The following is a 14,469-nucleotide window of genomic DNA, read 5'->3' on the forward strand; positions in this document are numbered from 1 at the left end:
ATCGAGCTATAAGATGTCTTTGGGTGATGCTTATTTTAGCCAATAGCAAAGCAGGTAGAGGTGTTTCTACTGGGCGGGACTTCCTGTCATTTTCAGCATTGCGGCCTCTGCTGAAGGGCACTTGTCCGGTTCAATTTACGCAGGGGTCGAGTAGCAAAGGTAAGCGTTAACTCGTAAACCAGCTAGTTGTGCCATTCAGTTTGTTTCTGGTAGGTTAGCGGAGGCTAAACTGTAAAGTCTTTGTTGCGAATTGCTGTTTGTTGCTTCCAAACCCGACTCACCCGACAGAAAAGGCTGCATGCTAGCCGATGCTAACGAACATGCTAGCCGTTTACTAAATGTTCAGGGTTTTTTAAATGTCTATAATAAAAATGAACCTGTGAGGAAATGTATCATTCCGATCCGAGTGTTTGGTTTCCAGCTGGATGAGCTGAAGCAGTTTGCAGTTAAAAAGTGTTTAATTCTAACAGTTTATTAAATTCAAACATCTACATTTATCAAATTAGGCTAAGGCTCCCTCGTTTTCAGACGTCACTTTTTTTTGATCCAGTCCCTTCAAATCAGAGTAGACATTTTAAAGAAAAAGACGTTGATTGTTTTTGCTCCACAAATATCAGAGAATCGCCTGTCGCGCTGGAGTTTTTGTTATAAGAGAACACAGCAACATAAATGTCAACACTTAGTTTTTCCTCTTTCATTATATCGAATCAATCAGTTCTTCTGTAAGGATCGTGATTCATGCTCTGTGGAGACCTAGAGGTCAAAGATCTCCAGTGAGCGCAGCCAAAGCTCTGACTGCAAACCACTAAACTCTCCAGCAGCAGAAACTTGCTCTGAAGACATGAACGTTTGCTGTTCTTTGAGTTTGGCTCTGATGTTTTAGGAAATCTTTGTTGGAATTGCAGAATTTTGCTTTTGTTGATTTAAAAAAAAAAAAAGTAAACATTCATTTTTTTAACCCTACTGAGACACGGTTTAAGCAGGAAATCACCTTCAAACAGCTTAAAGACTTTAAACGATTTAGAAACATTGTTTTTTTTCTAATTATTTTTGTTTATTGTAAACAAAAAAGTAAACTATGACAAGGAATTTCTGAGATAAAAAAAAAAAAAATTCTTGATGATAAATTTCAAATTAGTTGTAGTTTGGGTTTAAAAATCATTTTATTTGCTGTGATGAATGCAATGAAAACACAAACGTTGATGTAGTTGCTGAAGAAATGAAAAGGATGTTTTGATGATGAAGAGCGCTGATTTTGCTTTCCCACAAATATCTTAATGATTTAGCTTTCAGTGTTTCTCCAGAGAAAGTTTGTATTTTTAAGCCTTTTCAAGCATCAGACTTGTGTTTCCGCAGGACCATTAATTTCTTCACCATGGGAGGACACGACGCCGGATCGCAGCATCAGTTCACTGGAATTGCCAAATACTTCAATTCTTACACAATCATAGGAAGGAGGAATGTGAGTTTTTGAAACCTCTCATGATGTGAAGTGGGGGGAAAAAAAACAAATCTGTAAGAAGAATCCATTATAAAGAGAGAGAATGGTTTCCTTTAGCATATTACAATGGAAAGAAGGTCATAACCAAAACATATCAATCTGCACCCCTGTATTTCTGTCTTCAAATTGCGACACCACACTCAGAACTAAAAGTTTCTTCCCTCTCGGCTGAAAGTTTGGACTTCTGCAGGTCTTTCAGGATTTTGAGATCCCTCCATCAGATTCTGATCTGGACTCATTCCAGAACTCTCAGCTTTTTGAAACCCTGTCAGAGAGCTCTGATGATGTTTCAGCTTCATTGTCCTGCTGGAAGACCCATGAGGTGGAGATGCAGCTTTCTGACTCTTGTTCCCTGGAAGGTTTTGGTGGCCGTCACACTTCCTTCTTGTGTTCACACAGCTGAGGCTTCCAGTGCCAGAAGCTGCAAAGGAATTCTAAAATATGTCCTTGGTTTTTCTTTTTCCTGAAAGGCCTCATTTCTTTTCTGTAGACGGTACCATGATGGGTTTTTTTTGACCGAACGTTTTCCCAGGATTGTGCTTCTGTTAAACTCCACTCTTGCTTATCATGTCCTTGTTGCAGCAGTGATGTTCTTCCTTTTCAGTCAGATGGTTACGGTCAGAGTGAGCTGACACTGTTGGACTCTGCAGATCAGATGGAATTTATTTGGAAGTTCCTCAGGGTTCTTTATCCACCAGAATTTATTCCAATTTTTCTCTTCCTTCCACGTCCAGCAGGTCATGTAGAGAGACATGAGCTCTAAACATCTTTATTTCCCAGAGTGGACACAGAAACCTGAAGATCTTGTAGTCTTCAGCTGTTTTTCGAGTTTTCTCATTTAAATGGACAGACTTCTTTATTTCTCTTTTCTGTATGTTCAGTGTGACCCACGACTCATGTTCTACTTTCAAAACAAAACTTGATCAAATTGGATTCTATATTTGAAGCGACATCCCCACGCAATTACACACGTCGACCCGGCATATAACACCGGTGTCCACTGTCACTGTGAGTGACTAAAGTTTAATTTTGGAAGTACAAAAACAAAACTTCAGGACTAAGTGAGGAGAGGATTTTTGCCAGAGTTTGGATGTTGATGACATGGGTGCTGCAGGACAAACCACAGAATCCAAGCGGGAGGGGGGCGGATCGGAGGTGCAACAGAGACAATGCAAAAGACAGACTCCACACCGCAGATGGATCTGTGATAATCTGGCATAAATGATCTGAGAGGAGTGTTGGGTGCAGATATTTTTGGTCAGGATTGTGTCCTTCAGCAGAGGAGACACTGGACTATCCGTCCTGAATAGGACCTGTCCCACAAAAGCTTACAGCCCCCAAAGACTGAAAGGGCAAAGAGCGAGTAGCTCCAAAAACACAAAGACGTACTTTGATGCCATAAAAGTCGTGTTTTGTAGTCCAGAGTTCTGCAGATGAACTTCCTGATTTACTGCTACAATTTAAGATTCTAGATTGAAGGTTTGGGGCTTTCTGATGCTGCAGCACAGATTGTGTTTGCATGACGCAGCATGAAGTGTACGCTTTGCCGTCTTTCTTCAGGCATTTAGTTTCATTGTAGAGCGCAGTCGTATCTTTGCTCTGTTTAGTCATTTATGCAGCTGTGGGAACGGTCAAACTCTGAGACATTACATAGATTTGAATGAAAAGAAAGGAGGGATGTTTTCTTCTTGTAACGTCTGTCATGTCTCCTCGTTTCAGTGCGTGTTGGCCACGTACGCCAGCATCGCAGCCATCGTCCTTTTCTTCAAACTGAAACCCAAGAAACAGGCGGCCGTCACAGAAAAATAGCCATGTGAGTTTTCTCTGATGATCCGCTGTCCTGCTCGCAGCTCCATCACATTAACTCCAGATGTTCTTCCCTGACAGGTTCAAACATCTGGGAGTGGAGAGCAGCTGGACGTGCTTGTGTGAAAATATGATTTCTCTGTGTTGAATAAATAAAGAAGCATTCTATCCAGATCCTAGAAAACATGTTTTATTTACAGTGTCCACCCGTAAAAAATACTATGATACAGAAGAGCCGTCAGCCGCTCAGCTGCAGCCATGGCAGTGATTTCTAAAAAGGGTCTTCAGCCCACTGGGTGAGTCTCCAGAACTGCTGCAGGCGACCCGCCGCCTCATGCAGCATAAGATCCTGCAGCCAGAAGCAGGTTCCTGCGAGTGAAGTGGAGGTGGACCACAGGCGTGGATTTGCTCATGTATGTCCCCAGCAGAAGCTCCTGGGAGTTGTCCTGCAGGTGGATGTGTCCTGTGGCAGCTGTGAAGTCGTCAGTCTCTAAATCATCGAACGCCTTCGCTGCATCCCAAAGGCGGACCGTGTTGTCCATCGAACCTGGAAGTCAGAAGAGCAGTGAGTCTCTGCAGCCGCGGCACACCAGCGGCAGCTGAGGAACACCCACCAGAGGCCAGGATTTCTCCATCCCTGCTGAACCTGAGGGCATAGACCGTATCCGTGTGGCCTTTGAGCTCTGAAACCATCAGCCCATGACCGATGTCCCACAGAAGAACTCTGCCGTCAGTCGCCCCCGAGGCCAAGAACTTCCCGTTGGGAGAGAAAGCCAGAGTGTGGATGGGACCCTGAAAACAGAGCTGAGGTGGATTTCTGAGGAACGTCTGAAGGTTCATGCAGGATGGACACAGGATGCCCTGCTCCTCCGTCTGCCCCCCCCGGCTGTGTTCCAGCTGCTGTCCGCCTGGATCAGAAGGCGGCAGACGTGGAGGAGCAGGTGGGGGGTCTGCTCTGATCCTGGGTAACAGACTAAAGCTGCCCAGCAAAGGAAACATTTTGTGGAGAGAAGTTTGCTCAAGTCCATCAACTCTCATTGAGAAGACGAAGCTCACTCTGCTTCTGCAGAAAACGGAGCCCTGCTGACCTTGTGACCGGTGAAGATCCGGACACAGTTCCCCGTCAGGACATCCCAGAGCCGGATGGTGCGGTCAGACGAGCCTGTAACCACGTAGTTGGAGTTGGGGTGGAAACGGGTGCAGGTGACATCAGCCAAGTGACCGGCAAATATCCGCAGGGGCTGGTAGTGATCCGTCGCCCAGAGTCTGAGGGAGACGAGATTCGTGAGTGTGAAGAGCTGTTTGACGGGAGCGTCCCGTTACCTCTGTGCGCTAGCTTACCGAGCCACCCGGTCATGACCCCCAGAGACAAAGTAGTACCCATACGGGGAAAACTGAGTGTCCCACACTGGGTAGTTGTGGCCTTTGTAGCCCACTAGACACGTGAAGGTGAGGAGACTCCACAGCCGGACCGTGCCGTCCTCAGAACAGGACAGCAGGTAGTTTCTGAAAGACATGAGCACCTCATCTCAGGACAAAGGGAACCACTTCAATGCAGCACTGGGTCAGACTATTTACAGCTCGGTGTAACCTCACTAAAAATTAGTTCAGTTTTATTACAACACAGTTGTCTCGAGGGGTTTTCACTAATAGAAAATCAGTCATAAAACCCAATAGCTGATAGCTAAACTAAAGTGGGCGTCTCTGCTCTTAGACCCTCCTCCTCGGAGGGTCATCTACGTTTTCTATTTCTGTTACTAAACCAGTTTTTCCTGCTTATAAAAAACGTAATTGATTCAAACAGAGGGAAATGGAACAGCTGGAATAAACTCTGCTGCAAAACAAGCAGCCATGCAGGAGATGGAAATCCGTTTACGATCTCTCATGAATCCTAGTCACAGTTAGTTGAAATGGTTGAACACTTTGAAGCCCGGCTCTGTCAGGAGCGCCGGTTCTGTCAGGAGCGCCGGTTCTGTGGTACCTGTCTGGGCTGAAGCTGATGCCGTACACCGGGCCGCTGTGTCCGTACAGAATCTTCGACTCGCTGGCCGTCTTCTCATCCATGATCCTCTCTAGAACATCGTCTGACTCTTTGTCAATCAAATTCAAGTCTTGAGGGGGTGAAACAAAAAGAAGAACCGTTAAGTATCGGCATGATTCACCCGCTGGCGTTGTCCTGTGTTTGCGCCCAACACCCACCTGCTGCAGACTTGACCTTGCGCAGCTTTTTTGGCGTCACACTCCACACCCGAACCGTGGAGTCGGCAAAGCCTCCTGCTATCAGGCTGGAGTCGTCCGTGAAGTCCACCGCGGTCAGACCCTGAACAAGTCCAACGGAGTCTAAAGCTCAACGAGAACCGGCAGCCGTCAGACAACGGCCGGTGGGCGCCGCTTACCTGGTACGCGTTGAGGAAGGTGTAGAAGCAGATGGAGGGCAGGTTCTCCCGTCCCAGACGGATTCTTTTTGTGGATTCCTTCATGTACATGATTTTGTCCAGCTTGTCAGAGTCCTTCAGTTCTGGCAGAGGTATCCTGACCATGAAAAGTTGATTACTCAAGACTTTCAAAGGAAATGACTGCAAGAAAACTCTGGAAATCTAATAAGCACAAACGGATGTTTCAGAAATGTTTTCGGTTTAGGAGCTGTGACATCGTCCAGCCAGGACACGTGCACATGTGACAGACTGTCTACAGGGGAAACTCTGCAGGTGAACCAAACAAGCCCTCAGAGCTCAAAAGCCCCGCTTTCACTGATGTTTTCAGACTTTCTAAGCTCTGTCCTGTAACACCTGCCATTCAGACGGATTCCCGCCTCAACAGCAGCTTATTTGCCCCACCGTGAGCAGTAAGAGGGGGACGGAGCTGACGGGGCTTTTCTAGAAACTAAAGCCATCCAAACACAAACCAGAATAATCCAGAAGCAGATGAAACGTCCTGGGAAACGTTAAAGCTGCTCTCCCACAGAAAGAGGAAGAGCCTGCCTGTGGCGGAAGCTCCTGAAGATGCAGAAGCTCTGCTCTGCTGACCGCAGAACCTCACCTGTTCTGCAACGGAGCGTTGGGATCTTGCTTCTTGCTCTTGGAACCCATGCTGTCCTTCTTTGGCTTCTTCTTCTTCGGCTTGCCCTCTTCGTTCTCCGCCTCTTCATCTTCATCATCCAGGGGCACTTCAATCTCTGGTTCTTTCAGCAGCCCATAATAAACCTGCAGCCAGAACAGATGGCATTGTTCTCACGGGATTACAGAGGAACGTGCTAAATCTGTCGGGAACTTCCCTCACCTTGGCTTTGTTGGCCTCCCGCTTGGCCTCTCCTGCTAAGCTGCCTGACATGGCGTCTATCTGGCTCTTGCTGCGGGGCATGCCGTCGAAGATGTCGATGTACAGGTGCTCCTGGATGATGTTCCAGATCTGATTGTTCTGGCGCTCCTGCAGGTGCCTCTTCAGCAGCTGGTAGGAGTCACGGGAGATGCGCAGGACGAACTTGCTGGTGCGGAAGTCCAGCAGCGTCTCGTTGCCTCTCATGTGCTCTTTCTTGGTGAGGCTGGATAAAACCCGGAGGTCGTCTTCGTAGTAGCACTCCTGATCCCCGCTGAACCTGCGGACGAGGCCGTGACGAGAAGGCGCGCGGAGCAGGGCGTACTTTTTTAACGTAAACCTTAAAGGGACTTACTTTTCAAAGAAGGCCTTGGCTTCACTCTCATGATTGTTGTACACCAGCTCCAGGTACATGTGGACAAAGAGCGGGTAGAAGACCTGCGACAGCTCTGCCCGGTGGCAGTCCAACACCGACTCGATGAACTTCTTCAGGTCGCTGTAGTAAACTTTGTAGAGAGCCGGGTCTCCCTGCTGGCTGTAGGCTGACAGCACCACACTGACGTCGGGCTGATCGTCTGCGACTGCTGCTGAGAGAATCCAGAGGTGATGAACCCCCACCGCGAAGCAGCCCAGAAAGACTCACAGACCCTTCAACTATGGACCTGTTGCTGGATCTGCAGCTTACCTGGTTTCAACGGTAAAGCCAGGATGAACTCATCTAAACTGGGATTGAAATTGAAGGTGATGTCTAAGAATCAAACCCGTTTACCTGATAGCAACTCTGACATATTTCAGGAAAACGATCACCTGGTTTACAGTCCATTCTCAGGGTTTGTTGACATCATGTGTGCATAAAGACTTCAGGTTTTCTGGAATCTAATGAATCCCATCTATAGTCTCAAAGTTGGAGCTCTTCAATCTGCTAAATCTGCTTTTGCCATCTTCATTTATTTATCATTAAATAACAATGAGGCTTTGTCCTGTCTTCTGAGTAGCCACATCTCTGAATGTAAAAAACAGACAAAATCAAATGTGTGAAAATGCTGGAAGTTGTCAGATGACTGAGAAGTGTGAACCTTGTTAAAGCACTTCATCACAGGATATTCTGCTGTGTGTGTGATCCTGATCACCTCAATTGATCTGATTATTTGTGTGCAACACTAAACTGTATCAGGTCAGCTGTAGACCAAAACGAACAGTGACAGACACAAATATTTGTATAAAGTATTTAGACTTATTTATATTTATTACTTAAAAAGATTCATGGTTTTAGTTTGTGTTCTTGTTAATTTGGATTCTCAGTTTGACCACCTCTCTGCTTCCCCGGGACGTATGTTGCGATCAAGTTTTGTCCACATTTGTTTGTCAGTGTGTGTAATTTACGTTCTTTTTGCAGCTTCTAAACGTGTCTTTTCGATTCTTTTACAACTGTTGCGCGCGCTTTATGAGGAGCGAACAAAGTTCCGGTGGACGGGCTGAGTCCCGCTTGGAGCGTCATACCTTTGGTCGGCGCCGGAGTTCCAGCGGAGGAAGACACGGCCACCCGGCTGAGCAGAGAGCCCGCATCCAGGCCGTCCACGCCGCCAGCGGTGCCGCCCGAGCTGGGCGCACTGCAGTCCGCCCCCTTTGTGTCCAGCGCATCCTCGGGCAGTCCCGCCTCACGCCGCAGAATTTCAACGGACTCCGTCAGCTTGTTCTTTCTCAGGAACTGTAGAACCGCCAGCAGCGTCTGCTGGTCCTCCGGCGCCCCAGCCGCACTTTTGGTGCTCCCAGCCGAGCTGCTGGAGCTCGGGGACGGAGAGAGCTGTCGCCCGTCGGTCGCATTTGTGTTCATGAGCCCGTCGCTCTGCGGTTCGGTTTTTATGTCGACTTCTTCTTTCTCGTCGACCATTCCACCCTGCACGGCCGCCATTTTCAGAATGAAGTGCGCATGTGCGAGGTTGAAAAACGAGAAGAACTGACTGCGCAAGATAAGCAAATCTGATTGGTTCTCAGAGTGACATGTGTGTGAGAAGCCCGGCCCCCTCCTGGACGGCTCGTGCGGTTCCGGGTTTTTTTTTTGTCTTGTTTTTTTTTTTTTAAATAAACCTTTATTGACATTTTATCATTCAAACTGTGTCTATGATTTAGAAAAAAATCAAAACAATTTTTAAGGCCAAAATTGATAGAACTGTATATGATAAAAACTTGAGCAAATTTTTTTCTTCAAGACTACATTTTTTTAAGAAATACACAAAATGATACATCCATACAAGGAAACAAAATAAAATAAAATAGTGGTCTAGTTAGAAGTAATACATTTGAGGTCCTAAACGTTTTAATAATTTCCTACTTTTGTGCTCATGAGATCATCAGATGACACAGCCTTTGTTGAGCTGATATTACAATGTTGTTAATATTTTTTATTAAAATGGGTAAATTCCTCTGATCAAACTAGTTTTTTTTGTCTCTGTGATTGAAATTAACTTTAAATAATTATATAAAAGATTAAAGAATAAACAAACAAAAAAAAACGAATCAAAGCGAAAACATGAAAATCAAAGAAAGAAACAAATGGGGTAAAAAAGCAATCAAAGCAAAACTATTAAGATCCCAGGAAAAGTAAAAAAGAGAAAAAAGCGTTCAGATTAAGAACAAAAAGATCAACTGAAAATTTTAATCTAAGCAAGAATATAAAGATCAAAAGGGAAATTCAATCGGAAAAGATGGATCAAAGCAAAAACATAGAGCTCAAAGAGAGTCAACGGTTAAAAAAGCAATCAAAGCAAAACTAAACTAAACAGCTATCAAAGAAAAAACACAAAGATAAACGAAAAAAATACAAAAGGGATCAAAGTAAAAGCATAAAGATCAACAGAGAAAGATCAACGGATAATTCAAAGGGAAAAAAGCAATCAGAGCACAAACATAAAGAACAGAAAAACCAAAGAGAAGAAAGCAACAAGAGCATAAACAAAATAGTCAAATGAAAAGAGGGATAAAAGTGAAAACATAAAGATCAAATAAAAGTCAGAGGGAAATAAGCGATCAGAGCAAAAACCTTAAAATAAACGAAAAACTCAAAGGAAAAATGGGCATGTCTTCTTATCTGGGGATTTAATGCAAATAGCACTTTATGGGGGGGGAAGGTGACAGATGCTAATGGTGAGGTACTGGAGGACATGATGGATGATTTATACTTGGTCTGTCTCATTGATTGGGGAGGGACAAGGATAGATGAACAAACAGGGAACATGTCAGCACTAGATCTCACTTGTGTTTGGAATGTATTGGCAGGGTGTTGTTAGTGGGCTTTACATGACAGCACATGGGGAGTGACCATTATCCTCTTTTCTCTAGGGTTGGTGGGGATAGAGAACCATCAATTAATGAAAGGGAAGGCAGGTGGCTTTTTCATAAAGCAAATTGGGGTGTGAATTTACTCATATATGTGAGGAGGAACACTCAAACATCAGTATGGACAATATTTCTATAGAATTTGAAAGAAAAAGTGGAAAATGTAATAATTGCAGCAGCAAAACGGACAATTCTAAAGAGCAAAGCTACTATGACAAGGAGAAATATACCATGGTGAACTGAAGATTGCAAGACGGCAGTTAAAAATCGAAATAAGGGTTTGAAACTCTTAAGACAGACGCACACCTATGAGAACCTGTTGAACTACAAGAGACTTTGGACGCAAGTGAGAAGAGATATTAAAAAGGTGAAAAGAGAGTATTGGAGTTTTTTTTGTGAAATAATTGGTTGAACTACACCGGTTAGTGCAGTTTGGGGAATTATTAGAAAAATGAAGGGATAAGTAGGGAGTAACAATACCCAGTATTAAAGATGGGTAATGACTTGGCAATAATGAATGCGGACAAAGCTGAAATATTGGCTAAAACCTTTGTGAGAAGTCAAAGTAAGGAGAATTTATCTAGATACAGGAGAGAGAGGAGAGATGAAAATAGGGAACGACACAACAATGATGTTGATGGTAACACGTATTTGACAGCTATGGATGCTCTGTTCACATATTTTGAACTGGATCTAGCACTACATAAATCAAGAATAACACTACCAGGAAGGGATGGCGTAAGTTATTTTATGCTAAAGTGTTTAGGTGGGCAAATGAAGTTGAAGTTATTGGATATGTATAACAGAGTCTGGAGAGAAATTAAATTACAGAGTATTTGGAAAGATGCTGGGGTTATTCCTATATTAAAACCTGGAAAAGATCCAAGCAGCCCAGAAAATTACAGACTTACAGCACACGTGTCTGCAAAACAATGGAGAGAATAATAACTGAGAGACTGACTTAGTACCTGGAAAGTAAAACAATACTGTCCCAATATCAGAATGGTTTTAAGAAAGGTTGAGGGACAAGGGACCCTGTAGTCTGCCTAGAAGCAGACATTAGAAAAGCCCAAGTAAATAAGGAATATTTGGTTGCAGCATTTTTTGACATAGGAAAGGCACATGACATGGTTTGGAAAGAGGGTATATTTATAAAACTTGGTAGGTTAGGACTAACTGGACACATGTAACCCTTGCGCCATCCTAGGCACTTTAACATTGGGAGTTGGGTCATCTAGACCCACTAGACAGTGCGCTGAACCTTTTTTCTTCAATGAGTTGTGATCTTCACTGGTGTCCATGGATTACATGAAATCTTTCCACCTTTATCCACCTTTGTCATGGTAGGGAGAACACGTCAATGCAAGGGTGGGGTCATCTGAGATAGCACAAGGGTTATAATTGGATTAAGGGATTTTTATTTGCTAGCTATGCTCAAGTCAGAACAGCAAACTCTTTTTCTAATAGAAACTTAGTGGATCATGGAACCGTGCGAGGAAGTGTGATTAGCCCTGTGCTGTTTTCAATTATGACTTATGATATCTATAATTCCATCAGATGTAAATTTGGGAAGGCATTATTTGCAGATGACGCAGCCTTGTGGAAGAGGGGACAGACTATTCTAATGTGGAGAGAAAGGTGCAAGACGCTTTTACGGAGGTGGAAAACTAGTCCTCTGATTGGCACTTCAAGATTTAGTGGCTAAAACAAAATGCATGTTTTTTACAGGGAAACAGAAAACTCTTGTAAACTTAAAATGATATGGAGAAGCAATGGAGCAAGTGCATAGCTTTAGGTATCTTGGAGGTATATTTGATACGAAAAAGAGAACATTGATAGTATAAGAGGGAAGTGTAAGGAAGTCATGGATATAATGAGATGCTTGAAAGGCACTGGGTGGGGAGCTAGTTCACGGGCTTTGAAACATATATATATTACAATGATTAAGTCAGCTATTTATGATGCAATTATTGTTTACAATTTAGCTTACAAAACACTGTTGCATAAGGTAGAGGTCATCCAAAATCAGGAGTTGAGACTATGTGCTGGGGCTATGAGGACAACTCCTGCTTTGTCGTTACAAGTTGAAACGGGGGAACTGCCGTTGGTTGAATCTCCGATCTAAACATCTGCTGCTTAATTATTGGGTGACAACACAGGGTAGTGCAGATGGAGAACACGTGGTTAGAAGAGCTATTGCTCCCTGTTGGGAAAGTGGTAGTAGGAATAACAAAAGTGTAGCTTGGAAATTATCTAGATTGGCGAGAGTAACAAAGATTGATGATAAGGCCCTAGTTAAGAAGTTTTTGTACCTGGCCACTCTTTTCTGGGTTTTTCCAACTATACAAGTTGATTTCTATCTCCATGGGAGGAAATCACAGCGCTTCAATACATACAGAGATAGATCTAAAGATCCAGAAACAAAAACGACTGGTTTTTCTTTCTGTATCCCTAAATTAGGAAAGTATGTCGGAACTAAGATGTCAAAGGATCTTTCAGTTTTTGCAGTTGAAATGTTGGCAATACCCTCTTGGGGCCTACAGTTGCTCACTTTCCATGGCTGTGGTGTTGCGGGCCTTCTCCTGGGTGCTGTCTGTGGGAGGTGGGGTCCACTATAGGTGTGGGACCTTGGAGGTTGGGTGGGTTAGGGTCTTCACTGAGGCAATCGTGGGGGCCCTGACTGGTCAGGCTGCCTCCATTTTTTTGGTCCTTTGGTAAAATACAACACACAGAAAAGCCTTTGCGTGGAAAAAAGTGTGGATACAATTTTTTAAAGTTTTAAATTTCACTTTAAATTTCTTGAACTTGTTCAACCCATTTGCTGTTCTAGTGAAGCTTCACTGGAATTAGTAGATGGTTAACAAACAGATAACAACTGACCTGTAAAGTGTGAGTTAATGGTGGTCTGATCCACCATGGTCAATCTAAGTTGTTCCAAAAGACTTCAGGTTCACCAACTTTTAGTGCAAACCGTAATTAACTTTTAGTTGGATTACGGTAAGTACTGGAACCAAGTCTGTCTTTTTCTGGACGGCCATAATTCTTTGTGTTCTTCTTGTGTGCACAGTAGTGTTTTCTGCATGCAGGTTAAGAGGTGTTCACTTACATTTCTTTATTTCTTTAAAATAAACATGATTGACTGACAGAAGAAAACAATCTGTCAGTGGTGAGCTTCTCTCAGGACATTGCATGTAATGACTGAGAAAAAAAAACAGTTTTCTGCAGATTTTGTCTCTATTAACCCTTGTGCTATCCTAGGCACTTTAATATTGGGAGTTTACCCCACTAGACAGTGCGCTAAACCTTTTTTCTTCAATGATTTGTGATCTTCACTGGTGTCCATGGATTAAATGAAATCCTCTTCACCTTTATCCACCTTTGTCATGGTAGGGAGAACACGTCAATGTAAGGGTGGGGTCATAGGATAGCACAAGGGCTAATAATAACGGATTGGAATTCTGTAGACGCTCAAAGCGCTTACAATGTCTGTCCATTATTCATTCACTCCTCATTCATACTTGGTGGTGGTAAGCTACAGATATAGCCACAGCTGTCATGACAGAGGCATGGCTGTCAGTACACGCTTATTTCTGACCATCACCGGGACATTCAGACACATTCACAAACCAGTGGAGCCACACTGGAGGCCGAGAGACAAGTTTTCCTTAAGTAAAAGAAAAAATGGCTTCTGGACTTTCTCTGAATTTTTTTGCTCCCTTTTAATTTTGCCTCATAAAAGCAAAAAATAATCCTAACAGCGTCTGCCTTCATTAGGTCAAATCAAGAATGTTTTTCATTCATCTGAGGCTGCAAAAGTCTTCTTTCCCATACAGCTGCAGGATGCATCCACTGGTGGTCGCTGTCTCTCCACGGCTGTGTCATTGTTTGCTTAGATCACAGAGTCCAATGTAAACGCCCAACGTCTTTGATTGATATGGAAAGACACAGCAGAACGTTCACTTCTCCTGTTTTCTTTTTCTGTTATTGGACAAAAATGGGAAGCAAATGTCTCATTGTCTCATTAGCTGGAAGCACCAAGTCAATGAGTCACCGAGCTGCAGTTTAATCTCAACAACAAACATGTTCATCTATTTAAGATGCTCAAGAGATCCCAGACTTTTCTACATGATGATCCAGCTGTGGCAGGACAGGATAGGATATGATAGGATGCCCCCCCCCCCCCCCCCCCCCCACACACACACACGCACACACTTGCGTTAACACACTTCAATACAAAGTTTCTTGAGAAGAACCAAAACAGTCCCACAGCATCACACTCCCACCGCCATATCTCTGACTTGCTTTTTTCAATTACGAGCTGTGACCCCCCCCACCCCCCCGGGCTACTCATAATGAAACACCTCTGGTTAGTGAGTTCTAGTTTTTTTTTTACATCTTAACTTCTTCTAATTTATATTCTAGGTGTTTTAGACTTTCTTTTTTCTCTCTCTCGTTTTAATGCACTTTTTATGCATCAACTTATTTACATTTATATCTTAATATTTTAGCTG

The 14,469-nt window shown here is 43.7% G+C and overlaps 2 protein-coding genes across 3 annotated transcripts; one reads left to right on the forward strand and one right to left on the reverse strand.

Moving 5' to 3' along the window:
* Positions 1–19: 19 nt before the first annotated feature.
* On the forward strand, positions 20–3,491 carry atp5md (ATP synthase membrane subunit k). Its single transcript, XM_004066188.5, has 4 exons — positions 20–159; positions 1,357–1,462; positions 3,221–3,314; positions 3,389–3,491. The coding sequence occupies exons 2-3, from the start codon at positions 1,376–1,378 to the stop codon at positions 3,308–3,310; spliced, it is 177 nt and encodes a 58-aa protein (XP_004066236.1). The 5' UTR covers positions 20–159; positions 1,357–1,375; the 3' UTR covers positions 3,311–3,314; positions 3,389–3,491.
* taf5 (TAF5 RNA polymerase II, TATA box binding protein (TBP)-associated factor) lies at positions 3,471–8,677 on the reverse strand. 2 transcript variants are annotated; one of them, XM_011479534.3, is made up of 11 exons: positions 8,123–8,677; positions 6,978–7,206; positions 6,587–6,902; positions 6,347–6,510; positions 5,704–5,839; positions 5,507–5,627; positions 5,289–5,418; positions 4,649–4,813; positions 4,396–4,573; positions 3,922–4,099; positions 3,471–3,854 (listed from the first exon to the last, which is right to left on the reverse strand). In XM_011479534.3, the coding sequence occupies exons 1-11, from the start codon at positions 8,532–8,534 to the stop codon at positions 3,640–3,642; spliced, it is 2,244 nt and encodes a 747-aa protein (XP_011477836.1). In that variant the 5' UTR covers positions 8,535–8,677; the 3' UTR covers positions 3,471–3,639. The 2 variants fall into 2 exon arrangements, with proteins under 2 accessions (XP_011477836.1, XP_011477828.1); XM_011479526.3 differs by having other exon boundaries at positions 6,978–7,209.
* Positions 8,678–14,469: the final 5,792 nt, after the last annotated feature.

The sequence above is a fragment of the Oryzias latipes genome, chromosome 1 (assembly GCF_053564925.1).
Source record: "Oryzias latipes strain Hd-rR chromosome 1, Olatipes_Hd-rR_3.1".
Taxonomy (NCBI): domain Eukaryota; kingdom Metazoa; phylum Chordata; class Actinopteri; order Beloniformes; family Adrianichthyidae; genus Oryzias; species Oryzias latipes.